Genomic DNA, 25,205 nt, shown 5'->3' with positions numbered 1-25,205 from the left:
CCCAGAGGTCTCTGTATCTCTCTAAATCCTCAACGTTGATGGGAAAGTGGTGGGGGGAAACTGAGGAAGGGAAATCAACGGAGCACCCATCCAAGGTTCTGGGGTGAGGCTTCTGACTAGTGCGGGGGGGGGGGGGGCACCCAGGCTCCCACATCCTGGGCCCTGACTCCCGGAGCAACATGAGCTTCATCTTGGGAAAGCCTAGTCAAGTCACACTTCTTTAGCATGGCTTTTTTCAAGCAAAGAGGTGAATGATTCACAGAACACGGGGAAAACCATCAAATCAGGAGGACAATTTTCACATTCTCTACTTTTAAATTCAACATATGTGGGCAGAAAGAACAGCTCCAACATCCCAGAAGTCTTTTAAGTTCAGTTTTACAATAATGGTTGATTTTTAATACCAAGTATCAGTTTATCCCTTCAGCTTACACTGTCTTGGAAAGGGCTACAAAAAAAGTTGAGTCTTAAAAAGAAATCTAGCCCATGGTTTTTCACACTCTCAACCTCTGACTTTCTAACACTCTAGTACAGATGGTGGATCAATAAACAATTAGAAATGATCAATAAATAATAAAACATAACCCACTGCTTACCTTTGATGTACCAAGGCCCCTAACTGGTTACCTACTGTGGCAAAGAGAAAGAGAAAAGAAAAATCAAAGCATTAGCACGGATAAACTAACTTCATCCTTACACGACTTCTTACCATTTCAGAGGGGGAAAAAAAAGAGCGGCAGAAAGAAAGCAAACAGTAATTTAGGCTCAGTGGCTGAAATGAATGCGTTACATGATATGAAACAGGAGGGGATGTCGTGATCAACAGTCTCTAACCCAGTGTCCAGCTGAACGCAGGATAAGAAATTGATCTGTGTGTCCACATGCTGAGCAGCCTGGGAGAAAATCCTGCTTGCTAAATCCCTCTCACCTCCTACCTCCCTCCCGCTTGGGATCCAAACTCAATGTAAAGATGGCCAGGTCCCTTCTTTCCCTTTTTAAAACAAATGAGAAGATTTAACCTCCTAGTTCAGAAGCATTGTCAAGGACTGCTCCGTGGCAGCTGCAGTCGCTAAGAACGTGCACATATGTTCCTGCTGGCCACGCCACGGGGCATCACCCCCGACGCTGCCTACCCTCCCAAGAGCATAAGCATCTCAAGGAGAGGAATGAGGAGCTGGCCTCCTCCCTTCTCGGGCCTCTTCGGTGAGCCACCCTCGCAGTCTGGACGCCACGGACGCTAGGAGTCAGCAACTGTCTTTCAAGCCCATTTCACAGAGACGACAATGCCCAACAGGCTCTAATTATGAAAACCAAGTCTGCAGTTACACTCCTGCAACGCCACTTCAGCTATGCTTTTTGTTCATTTCTCCTCTTTCAGCTACTGATGAGTGTCTCCACCAGCCATCAGCAAAAAATGAATCTGCGGTATTTCTCTTTGGAAAATGCAGCCCAGGAAACACAGTCAACAGACAATGAAAAAGTATAAATCCCAAGTGCATCACAAGGAACTGAATGAATCTTACAAAATGCTAACAAGAGCATTCAAAACTATGTCTCCCGGCAAAGTTTTAAGAAGGACAGATACACGCTAAGTGGGGAAGAATCAATCACATCAGCCTCAGAACAAAGAGGGACACGTCTGACATCTGAAATCTAGGGCTCCAACAGCTCTTCTTTCTGCTTGAACTTAACTCTGTCATTCTCGGACCGCAGAGGAGCTGGTCATAAAACAATCAAGGAAAAGAAACCAGATCATGATGTTTTAAAAGGAGAGGAGAAAGCCTGGAGAAACACACAGCAAAAAAGTACACAAAGCTACTGAGTCAATACCATATTTCTCCTTGATCAATGGCACAATAACGGTCTACAGCCAAAACACTGACCTTATACACTATTACCCTCCTCATCTCAGAGATAACAGCATTGTTTTTTATCGACTCTTAAACATTTTCTTTTTGTGCTTCCAGTCTGAATATGACAAATGCCCTCACTCCGCACAGGCCGCGTCCACGATTCCCATTCCGTGTGAAAAGCGGACAAGCACCAGCTCGAGAGGAGTCCTCGTCACCCACTCAGGCCCTGGACGCTGTGAGAGAGGATCACCCACAGCAAAGGCAGCAGGCGGGAAGACAACACACGGGAGGAGAAGGTCCAAGACACAGTGCCGCTGAGTCTGGTCACCTGTTCCTATTTAAGGGTCATGCTCAGCATCCCTGCTCACGGTCGGAACTCCTTCTCTTAGGGGTAAAGTAACCAGTGAGGACAAAGAAACTGAAATGTCTTGAAATGATGCAAACACTGAAGAATGGGGACTAGTCCCTGCTTGGGGCCACGTGGCCGGACCTTGGCTCAGGGTCTGCCGCGCTATCTGGTGAGAGATGTCACAAGGCTGATGGTCTCCCGACACTTCAGCTAGAAAAGCGGCAGCACAGTGAGGGTGACACTGCCACAGAGGACTTCATGAGATTCACGAGGACGTTCGGAGGGCTCCTGGTCAAAAGCCATTTGAAATTTTGTTCTCATCAAAAAAAGGAAATTCCTTTTTGTTGGCAAAGTATGTGTCACGGATGTCACGCACACCGTATCATTTCTGACAGCAAACTGCTCTGGCGACAAGTGGAGGTGCTTAGAGAGATGGAAAATACGAGGGCACACACTGTCATCCCACCAACAGACGGGCTGCTGGGAGCCCCCCACTGAAGAGTGAAATCAAATTCACATCCACACCCAACCCTTTAAGTTGCTGAATTCTTATTTAACAGCATGGATCATCTCTCTCCTCCACGCAAATGCCAGAGCTCAAGGAGGAAAAAGTGTGATTTAAAGTTTCACTCCCTTCTGAAACATTCCCATTTGGTGCCTAAAAATAAAAGCCAGCAGTTAGATAAGGGACACTGGCCACACTCATATGGCAAACAAATGGGGGGGCTTTTCTTCATCTTCAGGATGAACAGGGTCAGACGAGGGAGGCATATGGGGACGTCGAACAAGCTCGATTTAACAATTATAGTCATTTTACTGTAAAAAAAGGAAAAATGCTGAATAAAATCAGTCCTACTTCCTCTTAATGGCACATGCTGGTCAACCACGGTTCACCTGGCCTCCAGACTTCCTGGCACATGTGTGCAGGCACACACACAGGTGCGGCTCTCACTTATCCTGCATGCTGTACAGTGGGAGGCCATCTGGGCAATGCAAAGATAAGCTTCCCAGAGAAGCATCCATGAGAAAAAACAATACGAGAACTCCTTTCTGGAGAGTCGTCCGCCGCCAATTTCAGTCATGATCTTTGAAAAAAATAAGGCACTGGACACATTTTTTTCACCTTAGAGAGGAGGAAAAATAGTCTCCATTCACCCCCAACCCCCGACCCGCTCCATAAAAATGCTAACAAAATACCACTGGGGAATACACCCGGCTTTATAGTACACACAATCTTAATGGTTAGATCCCCAAGCCCCACCTCAAAATAGCCCTAGGGGCCCAGTGCCCGGCATCGCTTGTAACACCGAAAACACGCACGCAGAGCAGCGGACCCGGGGCGGGTGAGAGGGCAGGTCAGGGAGGACATGCCCACAGTGCTGCAGTGACTGGCAAGATAAATCAACCAAACCTTCCTCTTCAGCCTCAGAATGCAATCCTGCGCCCGGGCTTGGATTCCCGACTCCGCGACTCTGACCAGTGTCAGCCACACCAGCAGTTAGCTGCGGCCACTTCTGCAGTTTTCAAAGCAGCTTTAAAAAGCTCTTCTCCCAAGGACAACACAAAGGCTTCCTGTGTTCTAATGCAGCAGCTCATGCCCCAGGGCCCACAACACACTGACAGGCTAAATTCAGCTGAGAGTCCCTAGGCAAGTAACCTGCTACTAATTTGGCAAATTATTATCTTTTTTTAAAAGTGAATGTAAATCCAGTTTATCTCAATAATATCACTCTCAGCTGCAGCTGAATATGCCCCGTGATGGGAAAGGCCCAGCACTAGTCTCCGAGGGTGCTTCTCTAGGTGCCTCACGGATACAAGCCCATTCAGTCCTACAAGTGCCCTGGGAGGCAGAGGCTGTTACCACCAGTCTCATCTGACTGATGGAGGTGCCTCAGCAAAGGGCACAGGTGAGTGAATGCCTATGCCCAGGTGACCCCTGTACCACCTTTCGGGTATCGGGTGCCACACTGGGTCCTGGGCACAAAATGGTGAGCAAGGTCATATTTGCCTTCAAGAAGTTTAGAGTTCCACCTTCCCTGGTGGTTCAGCGGTTAAGAATCTGCCTGCTAATGCGGCTGACATAGGTTTGATCCCTGATCCAGGAAGATTTCACGTGCCTTGGGGCAACTAAGCCTGTGTGCCAGGACTACTGAGCCCGAGCTCTAGAGCCCGCGAGCCACAAGAAATGCCACCACAACGGGACGCGCGGGCACGGCCACTGGAGACGAGCCCCTGCTCTCTGCAGCCAGACAGCCCGAGCACAACAACGAAGGCCCACACAGCCACAAACACACCAGCTGAGAGTCTGGTGAGGACAGCAGACGGCGCACGACGAGCGGCCGCTACCCTCGTCTCCAGGGCACAGAGGTGTGAGGCGTGCGCCTGCGCCCCTCCCCAGAGCCAGTGCCCCGCCAGGGCTCTCTGGAGAAAAATTAAGAGGAAAAATAAGTGTGCGATGCTTATTTACAGCACTATGGCTTATTTCCATTTCATCCAGTAGTAATGAAACCAGTTTAGGGGGGCACAACCAACTTTATTAAAAAATGAAATAGAAAACAGAAGGGACCATATATGTATACATATTTGGGATATGTATTTAATAAACTTTTTTATTAACACAGTTACACACATGTTTTAGTAAGTGTGCAATGACTAGTTCTGATGGAAACATGGAATCCACGTCCCTTGCACTGGCAGGTGGATTCTTAAACACTGGACCGCCAGGGAAGGCCCACAGACTCACCCCTTTTGAGGTGTTTGAGGACTTTGCCTCTCCTGGTGATGAGCCACCACAAAGTAAAGAAGGGTGCTGTTAGAAAGGGTGTGGAAAGGGGAAGGTCCCACGTGGAGTCCCCAGCAGACACGATTCTCAGAGACCCATCCGGCAGAGGGTGCACAGAGGTGCAAGAGCTGGAGGAGGATCCGTGAGCCCGTCCACCCCGGGCAGACGTCACACACCTCGGCCTGAAGACTACTACTTAACACCCCTGATTTCTTCCCCTGCGACTCTTAGGAACCAAGTTTTAGTCTCCGCTCTTCACACCTGCAGCATCCACTATGACCCCCCTGACGTGGGGAAAATAGCAGCAGCTCCGAGGTACATGTTCCTGTCTGTGCAAAGTAGACGGCTCCACCCTGAGGAGCAGGGGCAGGGGTCTAGACACACCAGCCAGGCGGCTGCAAGAACCGGCCCTCACCACTCCCAAGCACAGGCACCTCTCAGCCCTCTTCTCTCTCTGAAAAGCCTGGGACCTCAAACAATCTTTCCTCCTCACTGTTTTTTCCTCCTTCTCCTTGCCTTATGCCACCAGTGCTGAAATGAAACTTGGAAAGGACCACACACACACACACCCCTTCCAATCTTCCCGTAAATGATTCATTTGGCAGCGCACCTAAAAACTCTCCTTCCTTCATACCACACGAGGAACAGAAATGGTGGTGAATCTAAAATGGTCTTACAAAAGTACCAGAGGTTTACCTACCAAAGGCATATTTTCAAAATCTCTAGTGTGACACCCCCCCAGCCCCGCCCCTTGCAATGGCGGGAACAGCTCTTTACTTACCCCAGGTTCTAATTCTGGTGCCACTCTTCACAGAAGAGACAGGGACAGTGTGGTCTTTTTGATTCAACTAAAAAGCTCACAGGGACGTGAGGACCTAAATCTCTCCCAGGGTAAAAACCTGGGTAAGATGCTCTCGTTGCCCCTGGAAACACGGAGGAGACAGTGGGAGGGGTGTCTCGTCCATCTGTCAACAGCTCCACAGAAATGCCAGCAATCACCTGCTTTCTCTGGCAGTCAGGAGTCGGATAGGGGAATCTGAGACAGGGAGGTTTAAGGAAACTAGGGAGGGGGATCCCCCGCACCCCTTCCTAACTGAGGATTAAGCAAGTGTTGGAGTTAATTATTCGACAAGGCTGGCCGGAGGAGGGCCGGCTTCCCGTTCTTGTAAACAACCAGTTAGGGGACACGGTCCCGCTCACTTCTTTAGGAGCGGTCCAAGTGCTTCCGAGTGCCAATGGCAGAGCTCAGTGAGTGGGGCAGAGACCCTACGGCCTACAAACCTGAGAAAAAGTTTGCCAACTTCTGATGTAGATTAAACTGAAATCTGCACTTCTAAATCACTTACCTAGTTCTCTTCTCTTAAATTTGGAGCTTACTCTTCACAAAATTTCCTACATGCTCATCACAGGATGCGCAGAGGGAGAACTTGGACATGGAGCGTTTACTCACTGCAGGAGCGAGCAAGGGAAATCAAGAAACCATCTCTCTGACCATGGCAAGCGGAATCTGGAAGGAGCAGGAGGCGACAGTCTCTGCCTCCTAAAGAATGCATACAGGACGAGCCCCAGGAAGAGGACAGGCGACCTGCTGTCAAAGTTGAGGGCAAAGGTGAGGGCGGAGCGCTGTCTCTGACCCCCTCCCGAGGCAGGCGTGTGAGAATGGGGCGGGGTGACCAGGAGGGCTGGGGGAACCAAAGAGGTGAGGCGGCGCCGGAGTGGGACACTGGACAGAATCATAGAAGACGAGGAAGACAGGACTCTAGGAGGAAGCCACAGCCGCTCCAAGACTGAGGAGTCAGCTAGGCAAAGAGAAGACCTGTGAGGAGGCGGCCAGAGCACAGAACGGGGGAGCCAGCCTAGAGGGCAGGAGGTGGTGGTCACGTTTGGGAGGGCTGGGCCCCCAGTTACCAGAAGCGGCCACGACTCTTAGACCAGAGATGGAACTGGTTCTGTGAGTCCAATGGAAGCCTGAAGAAGGTACTAGATGGGAACGCTGTCACACGGAGACCTGCGGGGCCCTTCCCGAATCGGTAGGCACACCTCAAAGACCGTGAGAAAGCGTGGGTGCCACGACAGAAGATGTTCAGAGTTTAAAGGACCTGACCTGAAGCTGGAGGACAGCAGAGTGCTGCGCTTCCCAGGCCACGGACCGAGGCCAGCCCTGGAAGCTGGGCATGAAGCTCTTGGGTTCCAAGTGGCTCCTAAACCGGCAGTCTGACGGACACCTCCAAACTGCCTTGGAACACAAGGACCCCAGATTGCTTTCCGCATCAGGAACAAATCTTTCTTTCTGTTTCACTGCCTAGCACTGTTGAAAATCTTCCCGTTCATACATGAGCTTGCATATCCCAGAGTCCCGAATTAGCCCTAAGCTAAAGTTCTTTCTGGTTGACTTATCAGTTGCAGTACTTTTAAACAGACCCAAGTAACACCTCCAAAAAACCTCTAGGGGACTGCACTTTAACCTCCTAAAGGTCAAAGAACCCGGCTCCACAGGAAAGTTAGCAAGTTCACACTGCTGAAGCGATCTGCTGAACTTCTGTCAAAAAATTTCCGAGCCAAACCAAACAAACAAAAAAACTGCAAAGTCCCGGGAAATCTTTATGGCTAAGAAAAAAGTGCCAGGATTCCTGCCTGTTGGTCGTCTCTGCTTTTCTAAGCTTTTACCTCACAAATAGTGAGACTGTGATCCTTAGAATGCTGTCTGATAAACATGAGCATCTCTTTCCATGATGGGCTCTATTTATCCACATATTTATTCACGAGGACAGAACTGGCCCAGTGACCTCAGCCCTGTCAGGGGAGAACTGACAACAGCCTGGGGCAGGACCCAGATGCCAGCTCTCCCTCAGCGCCTCAGAGCAGAGCAGATCAGTCGCCCAGTCGTGCCCGACTCTTTGCGACCCCATCAATCGCAGCACGCCAGGCCTCCCTTTCCATCACCAACTCCCGGAGTTCACCCAGACTCACGTCCATCGAGTCAGTGATGCCATCCAGCCATCTCATCCTCTGTCGTCCCCTTCGCCTCCTGCCCCCAATCCCTCCCAGCATCAGAGTCTTTTCCAATGCGTCAGCTCTTCGCATGAGGCGTGAGGAGTTTCAGCCTCAGCATCATTCCTTCCAAAGAAATCCCAGGGCTGATCTCCTTCAGAATGGACTGCTTGGATCTCCTTGCAGTCCAAGGGACTCTCAAGAGTCTTCTCCAACACCCCAGTTCAGAAGCATCAATTCTTCGGCGCTCAGCCTTCTTCACAGTCCAACTTTCACATCCATGCATGACCACAGGAAAAACCATAGCCTTGACTAGACGAACCTTTGTTGGCAAAGGAATGTCTCTGCTTTTGAATATGCTATCTAGGTTGGTCATAACTTTCATTCCAAGGAGTAAGCGTCTTTTAATTTCATGGCTGCAGTCACCATCTGCAGTGATTTTGGAGCCCAGAAAAATAAAGTCTGACACTGTTTCCACTGTTTCCCCATCTATTTCCCATGAAGTGATGGGACCGGATGCCATGATCTTCGTTTTCTGAATGTTGAGCTTTAAGCCAACTTTTTCACTCTTCGCTTTCACTTTCATCAAGAGGCTTTTGAGTTCCTCTTCACTTTCTGCCATAAGGGTGGTGTCATCTGCATATCTGAGGTGATTGATATTTCTCCCGGCAATCTTGATTCTGGCTTGTGTTTCTTCCAGTCCAGCGTTTCTCATGATGTACTCCGCATATAAGTTAAATAAACAGGGTGACAATATACAGCCTTGACGTACCTTTTTCCTATTTGGAACCAGTCTGTTGTTCCATGTCCAGTTCTAACTGTTGCTTCCTGACCTGCATACAAATTTCTCAAGAGGTAGATCAGGTGGTCTGGTATTTCCATCTCTTGCAGAATTTTCCACAGTTTATTGTAATCCACACAGTCAAAGGCTTTGGCATAGTCAATAAAGCAGAAATAGATGTTTTTCTGGAACTCTCTTGCTTTTTCCATGATCCAACAGATGTTAGCAATTTGATCTCTGGTTCCTCTGCCTTTTCTAAAACCAGCTTGAACATCAGGAAGTTCACGGTTCACATATTGCTGAAGCCTGGCTTGGAGAATTTTGAGCATTACTTTACTAGCGTGTGAGATGAGTCCAATTGTGCGGTAGTTTGAGCATTCTTTGGTATTGCTTTTCTTTGGGACTGGAATGAAAACTGACCTTTTCCAGTCCTGTGGCCACTGCTGAGTTTTCCATATTTGCTGGCATATTGAGTGCAGTACTTTCACAGAATCATCTTTCAGGATTTGGAATACCTCAACTGGAATTCTATCACCTCCACTAGCTTTGTTTGTAGTGATGCTTTCTAAGGCCCACTTGACTTCACATTCCAGGATGTCTGGCTCTAGGTCAGTGATCACACCATCGTGATTATCTGGGTCGTGAAGATCTTTTTTGTACAGTTCTTCTGTGTATTCTTGCCATCTCTTCTTAATATCTTCTGCTTCTGTTAGGTCCATACCATTTCTGTCCTCAGCACATCTCAAATTCTACACAGAGACCAACTTGGGGAAAAAAAAAAATTCTGCTATCTAAACAGAAGAGAGGATTAATTTTATCAAATTGCAGTGCTGAGGGAAATCTCTTGTAGTTCAAAATACAGTGCGTTGTTGTGGTAAGAGACACAGGCCTGTGGATGAGGGAGGACCCAGGCCCAGGTGAAAAGGTACTGTCTCAGTTCTTTCCTACTAAAAGTAGACTTAACATTTTGGAGGAGGAGAGAAACTGCATTCATTCTCTGATCATAAGAACTGAGTCCCCCAAAGGCAGACATGCAAAAAATTATGGTTCTCAAAAAAGAGGTGATGATATACATATAATAATGGACTGGAGTTTCAAATGAGAGTCTGGACTTGCTGGTGACTTACTAGCTACATTCTTCCAAAAGGGTGTGCAAAGGATTGCATGTATGCATGCTCAGTTGCTCAATCGTGTCCGACTTTGCAACCCTATGGACTGTAGCCTGCCAGGCTCCTGTCCATGGGATTCTCCAGTGAAGAATACTGGAGAATACTGGCAATACTGGGTTGCCATTTCCTACTCCAGGGGATCTTCCTAATCCAAGGACTGAACCTTTATCTCTTACTGGGAGAAAAAAAGTCTGCAAGATGCTAAAGGTTCCATTTGCCAATTTGTAGGCCCTCATCAGGCAAAGGACATAGCCATACTATTCTCTGTAAGCACAAGTTCTACACTTGAACACCATGCAGTAGGTGAAAACAAGGCTGAGAGCTGTGGAATGCACTGATCTCCATTTCTGGAAACGGTGGCCTGAGAGACACTGTCCATTAACGATACATATGCTCAGAGTTGTATACTTCGTGTTATTTTTACACTGATGTCCTGTAAGGGAAACTGAAACATGATTGCCCCGAAAAGGTAGAAAAGGTTACTTTGCATGACAGCTTTCTGCTAAGGCAAAAATGCAGACAATGAAGTCACTCATATTTAGCCTAAGATATCACTGATACCAATCAAACGTAAGACGACCACAGTGTACTGTTTCAGAGGAGCAGTGTAAATGGTCACCTTAGTTCCAGTGGCCTTGGGGAAGAGTTTGTGTGTGTGATCATAAATACTGATAATTTTCTTAAATAGACAAGAATTTCGATACCCAAATTGAGTGTTGTGCCCTTAAAATCTGCACTGTGAGAGTCTATACAATTACTCTGCTTATAAAACCCATGGCCGAGCTCTTTTAGAATCCTCAGAGACCAGAGCAATCAGTCATGCCACATTACATTTTTTTTCCGAGAACATAAAACATGCACTTTTTTAAGAAAAGAAGACTACACAATATATACTGCTGGCACCCCACTCCAGTACTCTTGCCTGGAGAATCCCACGGACTGAGGAGCCTGGTGGGAGCCAGGGGTCGCGAAGAGTCGGACACGACTGAGCGACTTCACTTTCACTTTCATGCATTGGAGAAGGAAATGGCAACCCACTCCAGTGTTCTTGCCTAGAGAATCCCAGGGATGGGGAAGCCTGGTGGGCTGCCGTCTGTGGGGTCGCACAGAGTCGGACACAACTGAAGTGACTTAGCAGCAGCAGCAGCAGCATACCTTGATTTTTTTCATTTAATGCTGTATCACAGAAATATGAACATCCCGACACAGTTGGCACACGTGCAGACTGAGGACAGGGAGAGCAGAACTGGCCCAGCCACTGCGTGCACATTCACACGTAAACTGGCATATTACAGGGTCCCTTCAAGTCCTACTTTGTGGGAGATGAAACATGATAAAGGAAGTCCATGTGCTCTGCAGAAACCCATCTGAGTCTCTTAGCCAAAGTGCTGGTAATACACACTTCTGAGTGGTCTCACATCCTTCTGGGGATGAGTAGGGTATATAAACAAACCAGTGAAATAAACAAAGGAATGAATGAAAGGGAAATGGATGCTGCTAGCAAGAGCCTGTTATAAAGGGGAGTGCTGAAGAAGAAGAAAAACAAACAAACAAACCCAGCAGAGAGACTGAAGGAAGGTCATGACTCCTCTTTCCTTTCTTTAAGGTCAGTATGTAGTCATAGCTTCCTCAGAGCCATGCCCCAATCTCAGTTTTTCTTCGGAGAAAAGTGGGAACTTCAATTCCTACATATGCACTAGAATAACAGAGGCTAAATCAAGCAAAACTCCAAGCAGTCAAATTACTTCCAAGCTGATGCTTTAAGACTGTCTTTTACCCTCTCGCCCAGCTGAAAAGATTTCCTGTATTATCAAGGCAAATAAGAACTCAAACGCTGCAGAATTGCTGAGAAAATCATCTTAAATATTTCCCCTCAACCACTCTACTTTAGAGTGACGCTGGAGAAAGCTGTTAAGGAAATGGCTGACACAGCTTTCAACTGAAGCGGCAGGCTCACCACCACCTGAAAGGCCAAGGCGTTTACGGCAACTTACCTCCATCATCCAAGGGCCGCTTCTGCACTCCATAGCCGTACACCGAGGGGTCCACCAGAGGTGTGGAATTATTCAAGTGAGGAATTGAGTCAATTTTAGCAGCAATCTACAGAGAGAACCAGATTTAAATACTCAGTAACAAGTCATGGCTCCATCAAGGGAGGAAGACAGTCTTCTTTAAAGGGCTGTTACCCCATTTCTCCACCCGAAGGAGATTAATTAAAACAGCATTACAGGACAAGGACTTTGCACTCCTGAATTTTCTTTTAGTCTTAGTAATAAGGTGTCTTTTGAAATGATACTTCCAAAAACGTGTCTTCCACAAGCAAATTTTTAAGTCATCACTTAAAAAAATACAGCTATACCACATTTTAAGGAAAAAAGCAGGCCAACAATATGAAGAACTTTGTTCAAAATATTTTAACACAGGGTTTCCTTAAGGAGCAAATTCCCAAGCAATATTTAAAAGGCCATGCATTTGTTCAAATCTGACAGCTCTTTAGAAATGTTTGTCATCTTAAAACTTCAACCCCTATAAACTGATGATGGAATACATGGAAACATAAAACAAGCTGCTCTTCACTGGAAGTCCAAACAGCAGGGGGGTGACCATCTGTCCAGACTAGTTTGGAAGGATTCCTGCACTGGAGAAATCAAGATAACCTGTGAGTGCTACTTAACTTTTAATATTTACCTGTCAGTTAAAGAACAGAACACAGCTATTAAACTTCCACCAGAAACAGATGCTGTGGAGAGCTTCCTACATGTATCTACTAGGAATTAGGGAATAAATGTGATTTATGTGATGGGAATTTATGTGATGGTCACATAAATTAACTCTGATTCAATCAATGGAATGTTTGCAACTGCTCTTGATGTTAGTCCCTCAGTTAAGCCTAACAAGCCAGGGTGGATTAAGGGACAGCCAGCACAGATGTCCCAGAGCACAGCCTCTCAGAGGTAGTTTTCCTGAGGTTGTCCAAATGTGCCCAGAAGTCTGAGAGCTTCCGGAACCAACATAAAGTACTTTAGACAAATAAACAACCAAAGACAGTCACGATACTGCAAACCTAAGGCAGAATTTAATGTTAGGTACCCTGGATCAGGTCTCATCCTTTCATTTACTAGTTCTGTGATGTCGGGCAAGTACTTTTCCTCTCTGCCTAAGATCTTCCAGGTATAACACCATCTGCTTTGTAGTTTCTGGAAAGATAACAACATACTCTGAACACAAATGAGCTTTGCACATGAGAAAGCACTTCGCAAATATCAGAGCTGTAAGACAAGGCAACTCACCCAACAAAGAGCTGAGGGCCTACTATGTCCCAGGCTCAGTGGTGAAGGGTCAGGGGGGAGTCACAGGTACACAAGCTAATCAATAAGCTGATCGTTCCAGCTGCTGATACACAATACTAACTGAAAGGCAAGGACACACAGAGCCTTCAGGAGGTGCTGCTTTAAATGGGGTGACCAGGGAAGGCAGCTGGCATCTGAGACCTGCATGATGAGGAAGAGCATTACAGGCAGAGGAAATAGCTTGTTCCAAGACCCTGAGGCTAGAGCAAGCTTGGCAGGTGTGTGCCTGAAAGAGAGATTGATGTCACTAGAATAGAAGGAACCAGATGTATTCCAAGAGGTGGGCAATGGCCAGTTCATGTAGGGCTTTAGAGGTCATTGGAAGGGGCTTGAATTATATGTATATAGAGAGAATTAATTTATTAATTAATGCTGCACCCCCTTGGGTTGTAAGATCTTAGTTCCCTGACCAGCGATTGAACCTGTGCCCCAAGGAGTGGAAGCGTGGAGTCCTAACCAATGGACTGTCAGAGAAATCCGGGGCTTGGGTTTTATATGAAGGGTGATGGGAGGCAACTACAAGACTTAGTAAAAGAAGTAACTTGCTGATTTATGATTTTAAAAGCTTCCCTTGGACAAAGAAAATAGATTCAAAGGGGACAAAAGTAGCAAGGCCATTTAGGAATTATTCTAGGCCAGAAGTCAGCAAGCCATAGCTGATGAACTACCTATCTTGGTAAATAAAGATTCATTAGAACACAGCCACACCCATTTCACAGAGATCATATGCTGTGCAGAGCATATACATGTATATAATTTAATATCTGGACTTAAAAAACAAAAAAGAGTTTGCCCTGTCGAGGCTACAGATGATGGTAGCCTGGATAGGTGCTTGTTTTAAAGTATTATTTTAAGTTAAACACTCAAAGTTAAGCGAGACTGCTGATAGAAACCTCATCTCCTATATTCAAACTTCAAGGCAAGTGGCCATTTGCTCTAAAACAAAATACTGTATAAATCTTGCCTAACAGCATTTTACCACCAACTCACAATCTTGCTCTCCATATTTGTTTTGGATAAGCTAGTGGAAAGTTGGCTACTTAAGATGCAAAAATTATCTTTAAGGACTCAGCTGGGAAAGCAAGTGATTAAAAGGCGAGAATACTGCAGCAGTTTATGCCCCCATGGAGACCCTTTCATTTGCCACAATGGACTGAGCAGGTACATGGCCGATGCGGGGCTTTCCAAGATTATTGGTTTAAAGACAGACCAAAATATTGGCAAGAGACAGTGAGGAGGACCCCGAAACACAGGGGAAAAGGGTGTGATTATCAGTGGAGTCCCTCAACAGCATGCATGCCGAATCACTCTCAAAGAGAGGATAAGCTCTACATATTTGGCACACTCTATCCTTTTTTTTTTTTTTTAATGTGGACCATTTTTCAAGTCTTTTCTGAATTTCTTTCAATATTGCTTCTGTTTCATGTTTTGGTTTTTTGGCCACGAGGCAAGTGGGATCTTAGTTCCCCAGCCAGGGATCGAACTGGTAACCCTGGCACTGGAAGGCAAAATCTAAACCACTCCAGCACCAGGAAGTCCCTTTCTACCCTCTTCTGCTGATGCCTCTTGGCTCCCAGAGCTTCTTCCTTCCTTCCAAAGTAGCCAAGATGTTATTCCTGAGTCCTTGGCCTTCCTTATAATTTATATACTATGTTTCACATATTGCCAGAATGTCACTTTCTGCCAAAGCTGAGATATTAAATCATTACGTTACAGTAGCTTTTCTGCTCCTACCTTTGATTAAGTCAACAAGCCTCCTAAAACATGACTGAGGATTTCAGATTTGTTTTTAAATCATGTTTGCTTCGGGTGGCTATAAATTTGGGAAATTTTCACTAAGAGAAAAGTAGTACAGGATAATGGTTAAGAGTTGTAGCCCTGAAGTCAATAACTGCACTTGAACCCTGGCTAAACAAACGTTAGAAGTATTTGAACATTATAATACACAATTATTTCATAGTTTACATTGATATTACATTGTATATTACAATATACTTTGTAATTTTTATATTTATAACGTAATATTTTACAATAATCTGTAATATTTCTTTATAGCAATAAAGAAACAATGTATTCCTTTATTCAAACAAATGCAACCTTGTTCTAAGAAGTGATTTTAAATGCCTTCTAAAATAGTAAGAGTTTAAGTGTTATGAGTGCTTACTATGTCCAGGCACTCCAAGAGCAGTTTAAAGATGCCATCTCATTTTCTCTCACGATGATTCTTTAGGAGGTTAGCAGTATTATTTCTATTTCAAGACAAGGAAAAGCGAAGCTCAAAAGAAGCTGAGTGACCTGCCCAGAGTCACACATCTTCTAAGTGGCAGAAACATTGCTGAAGCACAGGCTGCCTGACTCGAGTCCATGCTACTAATCACAGCACTAGGCTAACTATCCCTCTTACTTCCACCTAATGCTTTCTTAACCAGAGTCACTCCCCGAGGACTTAAAGCCTAATGGGCTCCAGTACACAGAACTCCAGCAATTCGTCATGCCTGTAACTGACCATCCTGAACAGCAGCTGCTTAAGGGAAGCAAGGCACATCTTCAGTTAATAATGGTGTAGGTCAGAAAAGAGCCACAGAAGCCAGGATATTCCAAGAACAAGGCCATGCCAACGCTTATCTGAAAGCACGACCTTGAGGGAACGCTGGTACTGATTTTCTGCTACTTGATTCACTTTCCTCCCTTCTGGAGGGAAGGCGGCAAGAGTGGGTTACCTCACTACCTGTGCTATTTTAAGCACCATAATAGATGAAATATTTATAAATCAATGCCATGACACTTAACCTCCACTGCCAGCCGCTAGTGGAAATGTGGAGACGCGAAGGGGAGCACTGGACCGGCGGTCAGTCATGATCCGGCCTTTCCAGCTGGCCTTCCAGTGTACGACCTTGGGCAAGACCTTCAGTGGTCCACCTTCAGTGGGCTTGCTCCCTGAAAAATGCAGGGGCGAACTAAACCACTGTTTTCTAAGGAGCACAAGGCAATTTGGGGAGGTGCATGGATGAATGTTCAAAACATTTTAAGCAAATCTAAATTTTACAATGATTTTAAAATATGAAGTAAAAAGGATATTGAAGGTTCACTTAGAACCAGGGCAATTAGTTAACCCCAGTGCACATCTTTAAGTTCTGTCATCAGAGTAGCTCACCCTATAAATCCAAACAGAAAGCTGTGTCTCTTTTCACAACTTCACATTCAGTAAAACTTCACACTAAATGGAAACAGGCAAGGCCATCTGAACTGCAGCAAGTCATCCACACGCTGTGTCCGTGCTACTCAAGAGTCACTGTTGATTCTCATGGGGCCAGCAAGCAGAGGTGACAGCTCACACCACCACTTGCAGAGAAGGAACCCAACTTGCGTCCTCTGCTCTAAAGTCGCCCCAAGTGGCCCTGCCCTGGAGAATTCACCCCTGGTGAATTCACAGGCTGGATGGAAAGTCTCTACTCCCCACAGCTGGAAGAAAACAGTATGTGGCCAGAGCAGTGGAACCCAGTGGCCAAGAGTGAGCAAGTCCCAGAGAGCAGGGTCTAGAGCCATGGATCGAGTCAGGACCACTATCTAGGTTACTAAGAAGACAGACTGTATATTAAGCTTGCTGTGTACTAAGTGTCTGATGCTGCCCTCATTTAATCCTCACAGTGACCTCAGAAAGTAGCTACTAGTCTCAATTCTATGGGGTTTGGAGCCAATCTGCTGGAACTGTATCCAAGGGGATACCAAGATAACAATGTAAGGCACCCGGAACAATGCTGGGCACACCGTAAGGAAAGAGAAGTGCTTGCTATTTTAATCCTTTATTGAATTAATAATAACACGGAAAAGTACATAGGCAAGTTGTTAACCTGAATTTTCATATACAAAAATGCCTGTGCAACTAGCATCCTGATCAGGAAACAGTACATGACTGGTACCCTCGAAGCTGGTCTCAAACTCCTTTCAGTCACTACCCACCTCTACCTCCCAAGCTATTCCATAAATATATACATATATCTATATGGTGGTTTTATATGTATGTGTGTATACATATAAACCACCACCCACGACCTCCATTTTACAGATGAGAAAAATTGAGGCTTAGATGTTAGATAACTTGTCCAAAGTCATTAACCGAGTAATTTTCAGAACCAGAATTGGAACTCATATAGAATGAATCCAGTCATCTTAATAATCACTTCACTACCTCCTGTGTATTCCGCAACTATCAAATGAGAGAATCTGTATCAAAGTCCTTGCCTGGCACACACCACAACAAGCTCACTGAATGGGAGCTACTGCTGTTGTCATTAGAGGTGGGGCCCTGTCTGATCCTGCCCTATTAACTGGCATTAACCAAAACAATCGAATACGATATCAGCTCTTCTTGGTAGCTTTTCCTGACAATACAGGCCACCCACATTTGGTGAGAATTAAACACTCTATAATCTGTTTGCAAAGCACTGTGTAAACTACCTTTAAGTGGTTGACCTCATGGAGGAAGTTATTGATTATACTCTCCTGACTGTAGGGAGCTCTTTGAGGCATGGACCTCTCGATCATCCTGGCACTCCAAGGACCAAGGTCCCTGGACTGGGAGCTCCAGGGGTTAGCTTTAGAGAATTCATAAACCTCCTGAAATAACAGACAGAACTTTTTAAATATTTCTGAGACACAGTTCAAAGTTTTCAGGAGTCTTGTAAAGTTCCACGCTCCAAAAAAAGTTAAAGAACCTCCCTAATACACAGCAAAATGTTTGGCACATAGAAAGTACTCAGTAAATTTTGCTAAATTTAATATAGAGAAGCCTCCTGTAGGCAAAATGCTACGATGACCAGCTGAGGCTCTAGGCCAAAATACTTTTCCAGCTAGGAGCCCCCCTCAAAGGCCCTAAAGATGACATGACCATTACTTTTCTCCTGTAGTGTTAGTTGTTCCATCATGTCTGACTCTTTGGGACCCTATGGACTGTAGCCCACCAGGCTTCTCTGTCCAAGGAATTCTCCAGGGAAGAATACTGGAGTGGGTAGCCATTCCTTTCTCCAGGGGATCTTCCTGACCCAGAGATCAAACTCGGGTATCCTGCTTTGCAGATGGATTCTTTACCTTCTGAGCCACCAGGGAAGCCCTCTCTTATTTTCCATCTAATTGCACCAGCATCCTTTCAATGCTTTAAGACCCTGCTGCAGAATTCTCATTGAAATTGAAAACTACCAAACTACCACTACAAAGGAAACAAGTCGCTCTTAGAACGCAGAAGACAGGGTCCAAGGACTATTGCGTATGTTAATTATTTGCGTGCTTCTGAGAAAACTGCTTTATCTACCTTTGGCTTATTATTTTCAAATATAAAATGGGAATTATAACCCTTATCTTGACTATTTCACTTGGTTGTCGTGAGGAGCTGATACTGGTATGATAAAACCAGTGGTAAACTTGTCTTATTAATCATTACAATGGCCCAGCACCCAGCAAGGGGCCCTGGACTCAGCAGATCCTCAAATAATGGCAGGCAATCTGAATTACATCACAATTTCCATGAACGCTACTCAGTCTTGCAAGTGATTTGCTATCATCTGACATTAGGATAAAAATGCAGTTCATGCTTCCAAAAGTATTGGCTATTCTTTCCCAAGTATCCTTGTAACTGAACTCTAAATGCAAAACATTTTCAAGAGGGATGATTCTTAACAGAGTGAAAGAATTGCACAGAAAAGCTAGGGAGAGGGGAACCTTGAACAGACACCCAACACAACACATTAGAAAGGAAAAGAATCAAAATAATACCATCAAAATTTTTTTCAGATCTAGCTAGACAGAAGCTCTGAATGTTTGTGAGCTTGAAGGGGCCATTGAGATTATCTAGCTTAATGTTTCCTAAAGTCTGATCCACAGGAGGTGATCTGGTTTCATGAAAAGAGGGTAAGAAGTGACAGATCTTCTTAGGCATATTTACAATGCATATCCCAAACCCTAGTATGACCTTATGAATAGAAGCAAACTTAGGGTTCCAAGAAATGGCAACCCACTCCAGTATTCGAGTCTGGAAAACTCCATGGACAGAGGAACCTGGCAGGCCAGAGGGCTGCAAAGAGTTAGTCAAGACTGAGCATAACAACAAGGGCTCCGACAAGTCCTGAAGTGAAGAAGCCAATTCACCCTTATTTAACCCTGTATCCCCCAGACCTCTCTGGCCATGAGCCCTTTCCATGGAAGACCTATGAACAGCTTGTAGATCAAACGCTGGGAAAGGCCAAGCTGGCCCCAGGTCATGTAGCTATTTGCAAAAGACTCAGATGTCCTAACTCTCCACCCAGAGTTCTCGCCATTAGAAATTTCAAGTAACAGTATGGACTTACAATTTGGACAAAGATGAGGGGACAAAGCTGCTGATCAGGCAATCCAATGGGCAGCATAAAGCAAGGTGGTGGGAACCCAGGCAAACCAGAGAGTCAATATCACGTCCAAAGGGGCAGCTGCTACTGAGCTCCTGCTACTCAGCTCCAGCTCACTGCAGAACATGGGAGCAGTGTGGCCAAGGCTGAGCTGGAAATTCCCATTTTCGCATGGAATTGTTCTGGTTATCAAGTGGTGGACCCCTGTGGTCAAACAGTACAGGCCTGCAGGACCACTCTGAGCCTTCTCCAGTCCACAGGCCACCAGTTTAAAAACTCTGGTCTAGGCAAATTTGAATTTGGGACATGTAACAGAAACATTAATTTGATGATACACATGGGCTGACAGATTTTACAAGAAAGATAAAGAAGCCTCAGCTGAAAATGAGAACAGTGTTAAGAGGCATCCAGTGTAATGCATTCTATATCTACCCTTTTTCAACACCAAAGATGAAGTCTGGTGACCCAAAGGGGCTCAGTCGCATCATGAAAACCCTTACCCAGGAACTTGCTCCCTGTAGGGTCCTCTATATACCTCTAAATACCGAGCAGCCCACAGATGTCCTGCAGATGCTGCTTTTCTTCAAGTGTCTGAGAAAGTTCAAAAGAATGCACACATTGGAGTTAGTCCCTTGTGAAACGATGACTTGAGCTCCTCAACCAGCGGGCATTCCTGAGATGGTCTCAGTGGAGTAAACTCACAGCAACTGAGCACTGAGTACCCATGACTCCGTTGTGAGGTGCATACATCACACATGAGGTGAGCAAAGGCGTCTCTTCTCAAGGGGTGTGCAGCGGGAAATGAACACAGGCCTTTTCTTTAAATGATGGACACACAGTCTGTTAAAGGACACGCAGTGTATCTCCACAGCACAGGGGCCGAACCATCAACTGCTCAGGCTCAAAGTGTGAACCGGTGGCACTGGAAAGCATGTCCAGGTGGACTGTGGAACTTCTGAGGCCCTGTGCCACCCACCAGCTCCCAGAAAAAGTGCTGGTAAGGAATGGGTCCTAGGTCTTAAAACCGGTCAAAATGTTACCTTCCACAGACTCTCCACTGGTTTGGTCACAATCATTTGGAAGGAGAAGCACCCAGATGCCCAATGCCATCAGCCACCATACATACGCTATATGTATGGGAACAGAACCCTTTCGAGTTATGCAGTGCAGAGGTGCTGATTGGGTTGAGGGCAAAATAGGACCTTAAAGCCTTAAAAAGCCCTGGCAGTCTGGCAAAAGAATGTCTATTTGGGTGACGACTGGCAGGCGGTTGGCCCAGCTCATAGAAGGCTGCTGGGGACCTCTAAGACACAGTGGTGTGACACTGTCCTGGTAACATGCAGATGGGTGAACCTGGACATGGATGCTACTGAATCATCACAGTGGGCTTTCCAGGAACGCTTTTATATTTTTAGGAAAATGAAATAAGACAAAACAGGTTTGCATCTAATTTGTCCATCATTTCCACAAAGTTCCCTCGAAAGCCTGAGAGACAGCAGTCAGGGTAGAGGTGCAGTGGGGCCACAGTACAGGATAACCTGGCTTTGAGTCCACATCCCATTCTTATCTGGACCCTGTGCTCTCTAAACAATGAGCGGAAGACACACTTTCATTTTGCTAACCAGTCAATGACTTCTGAGAACTGGACATGATTTTTTTTTAATACCCAGCAGTTTTAGATCTTCACCAGTGGGATCGAATTGCAACACTTTTCTACATGTGTGTGTACTTTCCTACAAAATGGCTATGTGAGCCCTTTGGCCAAACACTATTAACTCACTGGACTTCATGCTGCTGCAGAGATTTTAAATTTTATATGACATCTTCAGAGATTCCCTTCAGATCTAGGAATGCCAGGCTCAGGGCAAACTAACAGCAACAACTGGCTCCCTTTGCTGGAAAGCGTCCAAAGGATATGAAAAGAGGCTTCAAGAGGCTAGGAGGGAAGCTTAGTGGATTAGGTGCTGGACTCCACATACCAGACTGAAGAGAAACCACAGGTTCAAATCCAAGCAGGGTCAACTCAGACTCTACTGTGATATTCTGGATAAACTGAGCATCAGACAGCTCAGTGCTCCCTGACTAACTTAGGAGGGCCTTACCAACAGACCCTGGTGTTTACAAGGGTACCTGAGAGAAGGGAAAGCTTTGCAATCATTTAAAGAAATTCACTGTCTTTTATCTCCAATTACTGGGGGGGTGGGGAGGTGGGGGTGGCGGGGCGGAGATCACACCTCTGTAACACGCTGTGTATACAATGGCAAAGTAGAAACACCACCATCAGATACCCAAATAGTATGAGGCCCTTTGAGGTAAGCTTTACTGTAAGCACACAATATTTTAGATTTCTAACATCCCATTCGTGCCCAATGCAAATCTATAAATAAACCTAAAATTAGCCACAAACCTGTGTTTTCTTTAGTTTTTAAGGCCATCAGTCCTTGGAGATAGTATCGACCTCCAGCTGTTAACATTCAGAAGTGATACACTTACAGCACTGTCTCCATTGGGCTTACAACTGCTCCAGTCAATGGTGCATTTCAGAGCTGGGAACAGTTCCAGTGAAGTTTCCTCTGCTAGTAGTAAACACCACTGCTTCAACAATCCACATTAGGTCAGCATATAAACAGAGGGTCTCTCTCCCTCTTGAGCAGGTTGTCCAAGAATACGAGTTCAACCACTGGCTCAAGAGAAGCAGAAAGTCTTCTCAAAGGTTCAAAATTCATTTTATGTTCAACTATAGGCCTTCTGCAAACTGAGGATCTGAGCTCTTTAGGGTAGTGACTATACTTCTTCCTGGATACAGAGGCCGACAAGGTGATTGTCACACATCAGCACAGAGTGAAAAGCCATTACATATTAGTAGCCAGTGAGAAACAAGGTTCAGGACCCTGTACTGTAGAGAGCAGTGTAACACGCCGGCAAGCAGAGTGGTGGAAGGGGAGCTGGATGGCACTGTTCATCCATTACAGCCACTGGCTGGCTCTGAAGTCTAAGTAAGATGGATACTCACTAGCATATTGCTTGGTGCCTAGGCAGTAAGTAACAAGTCATCGGATAAAATTTTAGGCTGAACCACAGGTTTGGAAACTTCTGGGATCCAATGTAATGTCTACAGGAGCATCAGTATTAAAATGAAAAGTCAGTATCTGGGAAACAGGTAGGGTTCCCTCCCCTGGAATACTGGAAAGAGGTGTAAAGACCATATCTTCAAGCGACCAAGTTGAGACTTTCTTCTAATACAATGGGTCCTGTAGCTTTCTGTTAGGAATCAAGCAGTAATTAGTTATAGCCCAACTTTTAAAGAATTCGTTAGTATGCCTACAATTAAATAGGAAGAGATGATGAGTATGAGACACTCAGCAAAGAAGTTTAAGTGTTAGAGCTAACTTATCGCTAAGTTTCACACACAATACAGGTTCTGTTCTAAGCATCATACCAGAAACCAAAGAGTATTTCTGGCAGGTCCCATATTCATTCTCCAGGGAAGCTTGCAAACCTCTTAAAAACCAGTTTATTTAACTCTGACAAAATGCACGACATTGTCAGATGGTCAAATTTCACTGCTGGAATGACTCCATTGTCACATGCTCCCTGAAAGAGGAAAAACTATTGCCCATAAGGAATGTCTATGTCTTATGGACCATCCACATCTACTTAATAACTTCCCTCTCCCAGAGCGCCCTCAAAAGTAAACTACCCTCTAATTCCTAGTCTAAACAGGCTGTTTCCCCACTTTTAAGAAGCTACTGGGCCTGAGACAGGCCCCTTCTGCCCAGACCCGGGTTCACTCCGTGAGCCCCCCAGTTCCCTACCCCTGTAAACCTCAGAACCCCAGGCTGGCTGCCCTGCGGGTCCAGCCCCCACCCCGGCGCGAGGGCGCGACAGGGCCCAGGCGTCCTGGGTCAACCCTTTCCCAGCAGCTGCGGGAACCTAGGAGACCCGCCCGACAGTCTGGGCCTTGGTCCTCCCATTGGTGCCTCATCCCATGGCTCCTCCCGGCTGCAGGCGTCCCAAGAAACTGCCGAAGCGCCCAGCTGGGGCGTCAGCCCAGGTTTACGTCCCGCCCCCAGGACAGACTCCCCTCCTTCTCCCCATCAGGCCCGACCGGCCCCGCCTCGGGCTCCCGTGCTCCCGCCGGCCGGCCGCGCGCGTACCTGCCGGACCCGGTGCAGAGCGTCCACGAAGCCCTCAGCCTTCATCCCCACCGGAGCGCTCTGCCCCTGCACCAGCTCCGCCATTACCGCCCCCGCCGCCGCCCGCCGCCGCCGCCGCCGCCGCCGCCGCCGCCACCGCCGCTCGGCTCCCCTGTCCGGCCTCCCGCTCCACTTGGGGACCCGTAGCCGGAAAGGGAAAGTCGCCCCACTTCCGGCGGAAGGGAAGCCGGGACGCTCGCCGACGCGAGAGGAGCCGCGTCTGCGGGGCTGGGTCGGGGCACGTGACCGCGGTCCGGCCGGAAGTGGAGGGGCGGGTCCTGTCGTCTGGTCTTGAGGGGACCGGTCGCTCCCTGGCCATTTCCAGACGCGACTTCATCTAGGGCCTTCGAGGATGTCGTGACAGACTTTTTGAGGCGTGTGTCTGTGGTCCGAGATGCCCGGCTGTCGGCTGTTTGGAAACCCAGAGGGGAGTGACGTGGCTTTCCCTAGATGGCACCCTGGCTGTCCCTCTCAGAAAGTGACCATCGATTAGGAATATTGAGACTAAGCGGTTTGAAATGGCACCGTGAGGACACAGAGGGTGGCTGGAGGGCAAGCAACAGCTCCACAAAAATGTCAGTGCCCCACGTTTGCAGAATCCTGGGCCCGAGTTCTTGCAGCGTCATCAGTTTGCAGTAGGATGAGCTAATGCCACACCTGGCATTGCTTAGCGACACGGCTCTGAAAGGACGCTTCTGTGGAAGCCAGCGGTTGTGTCTTCTGACACATTCCTTCACGAACTCGGGCTCAGGGGAAACAGGAAATACCACCGGACCATCGTTGCTTCACTGCTTGCTGAGTCAAAACAGTATTGCTAGAGGGCTTCTTGGAACGCTTAAGTAACTAGATAACGGATATTTCAAAGCGAGGGACGGAATCTTAATACTGGGACACCTTGAGCTTTTGAGGTGGATTTTTACAAATGAGCAAACGTCCTCCCCCTGCAAAGAAACAAGATTTAGGGGCTTGACACGCATCTTGTCGGTGATGGTGGTGGTGGTTTAGTCACTAAGTCGTGTCCGAGTCTTGTGACTCCATGAACTGTAGCCTGCCAGGCTCCTCTGTCCATTGGATTCTCCAGGCAAGAAACTGGAGTGGATAACCTTTTCCTTTCTCCAGCAGATCTTCCCAACCCAGGAATCCAACCAGAGTCTCCTGCATTGGAAGCGGATTCTTTACCAACTGAGCTATCAGGGAAGCCCCAAGAATACTGCACTGGGTAGTTAGTCCCTTCTCCAGGGGCTCTTCCTGACCCAAGAATCGAACCTGGGTCTCCCACATTGCAGGCAGATTCTTTACCATCTGAGCCACCAGGGAAGTCCCATCTTGTCAGTGGCAGGTCCAAACTGGGGTGCCC

General features: G+C 46.6%; 1 protein-coding gene across 3 annotated transcripts in view; it reads right to left on the bottom strand.

The window, feature by feature from the left end:
* The window catches only part of FUBP3 (far upstream element binding protein 3), a 49,697-nt gene extending 25,696 nt beyond the window's left edge, over positions 1-24,001 (bottom strand). The window contains exons 1-4 of one of the 3 annotated variants that reach the window (XM_061433846.1): positions 23,810-23,898; positions 22,060-22,913; positions 11,920-12,025; positions 597-630 (exon numbers count right to left, since the gene is read on the bottom strand). Coding sequence is in view for 2 of the 3 variants with exons in the window: in XM_061433844.1 (XP_061289828.1) it covers positions 597-630; positions 11,920-12,025; positions 23,810-23,893 (224 nt within the window). In the remaining variant the exon portion in view is untranslated. Of the gene's footprint in view, positions 1-596; positions 631-11,919; positions 12,026-22,059; positions 22,914-23,809 lie in introns of all 3 variants that reach the window. The other 2 variants (XM_061433844.1, XM_061433845.1) reach the window with 2 other exon arrangements.
* Positions 24,002-25,205: the final 1,204 nt, after the last annotated feature.

Source organism: Bos javanicus, chromosome 11 (assembly GCF_032452875.1).
Source record: "Bos javanicus breed banteng chromosome 11, ARS-OSU_banteng_1.0, whole genome shotgun sequence".
Taxonomy (NCBI): Eukaryota; Metazoa; Chordata; class Mammalia; order Artiodactyla; family Bovidae; genus Bos; species Bos javanicus.
Note: the sequence above shows the minus strand (reverse complement) of the source record. Positions and strands in the feature narration are given on the sequence as shown.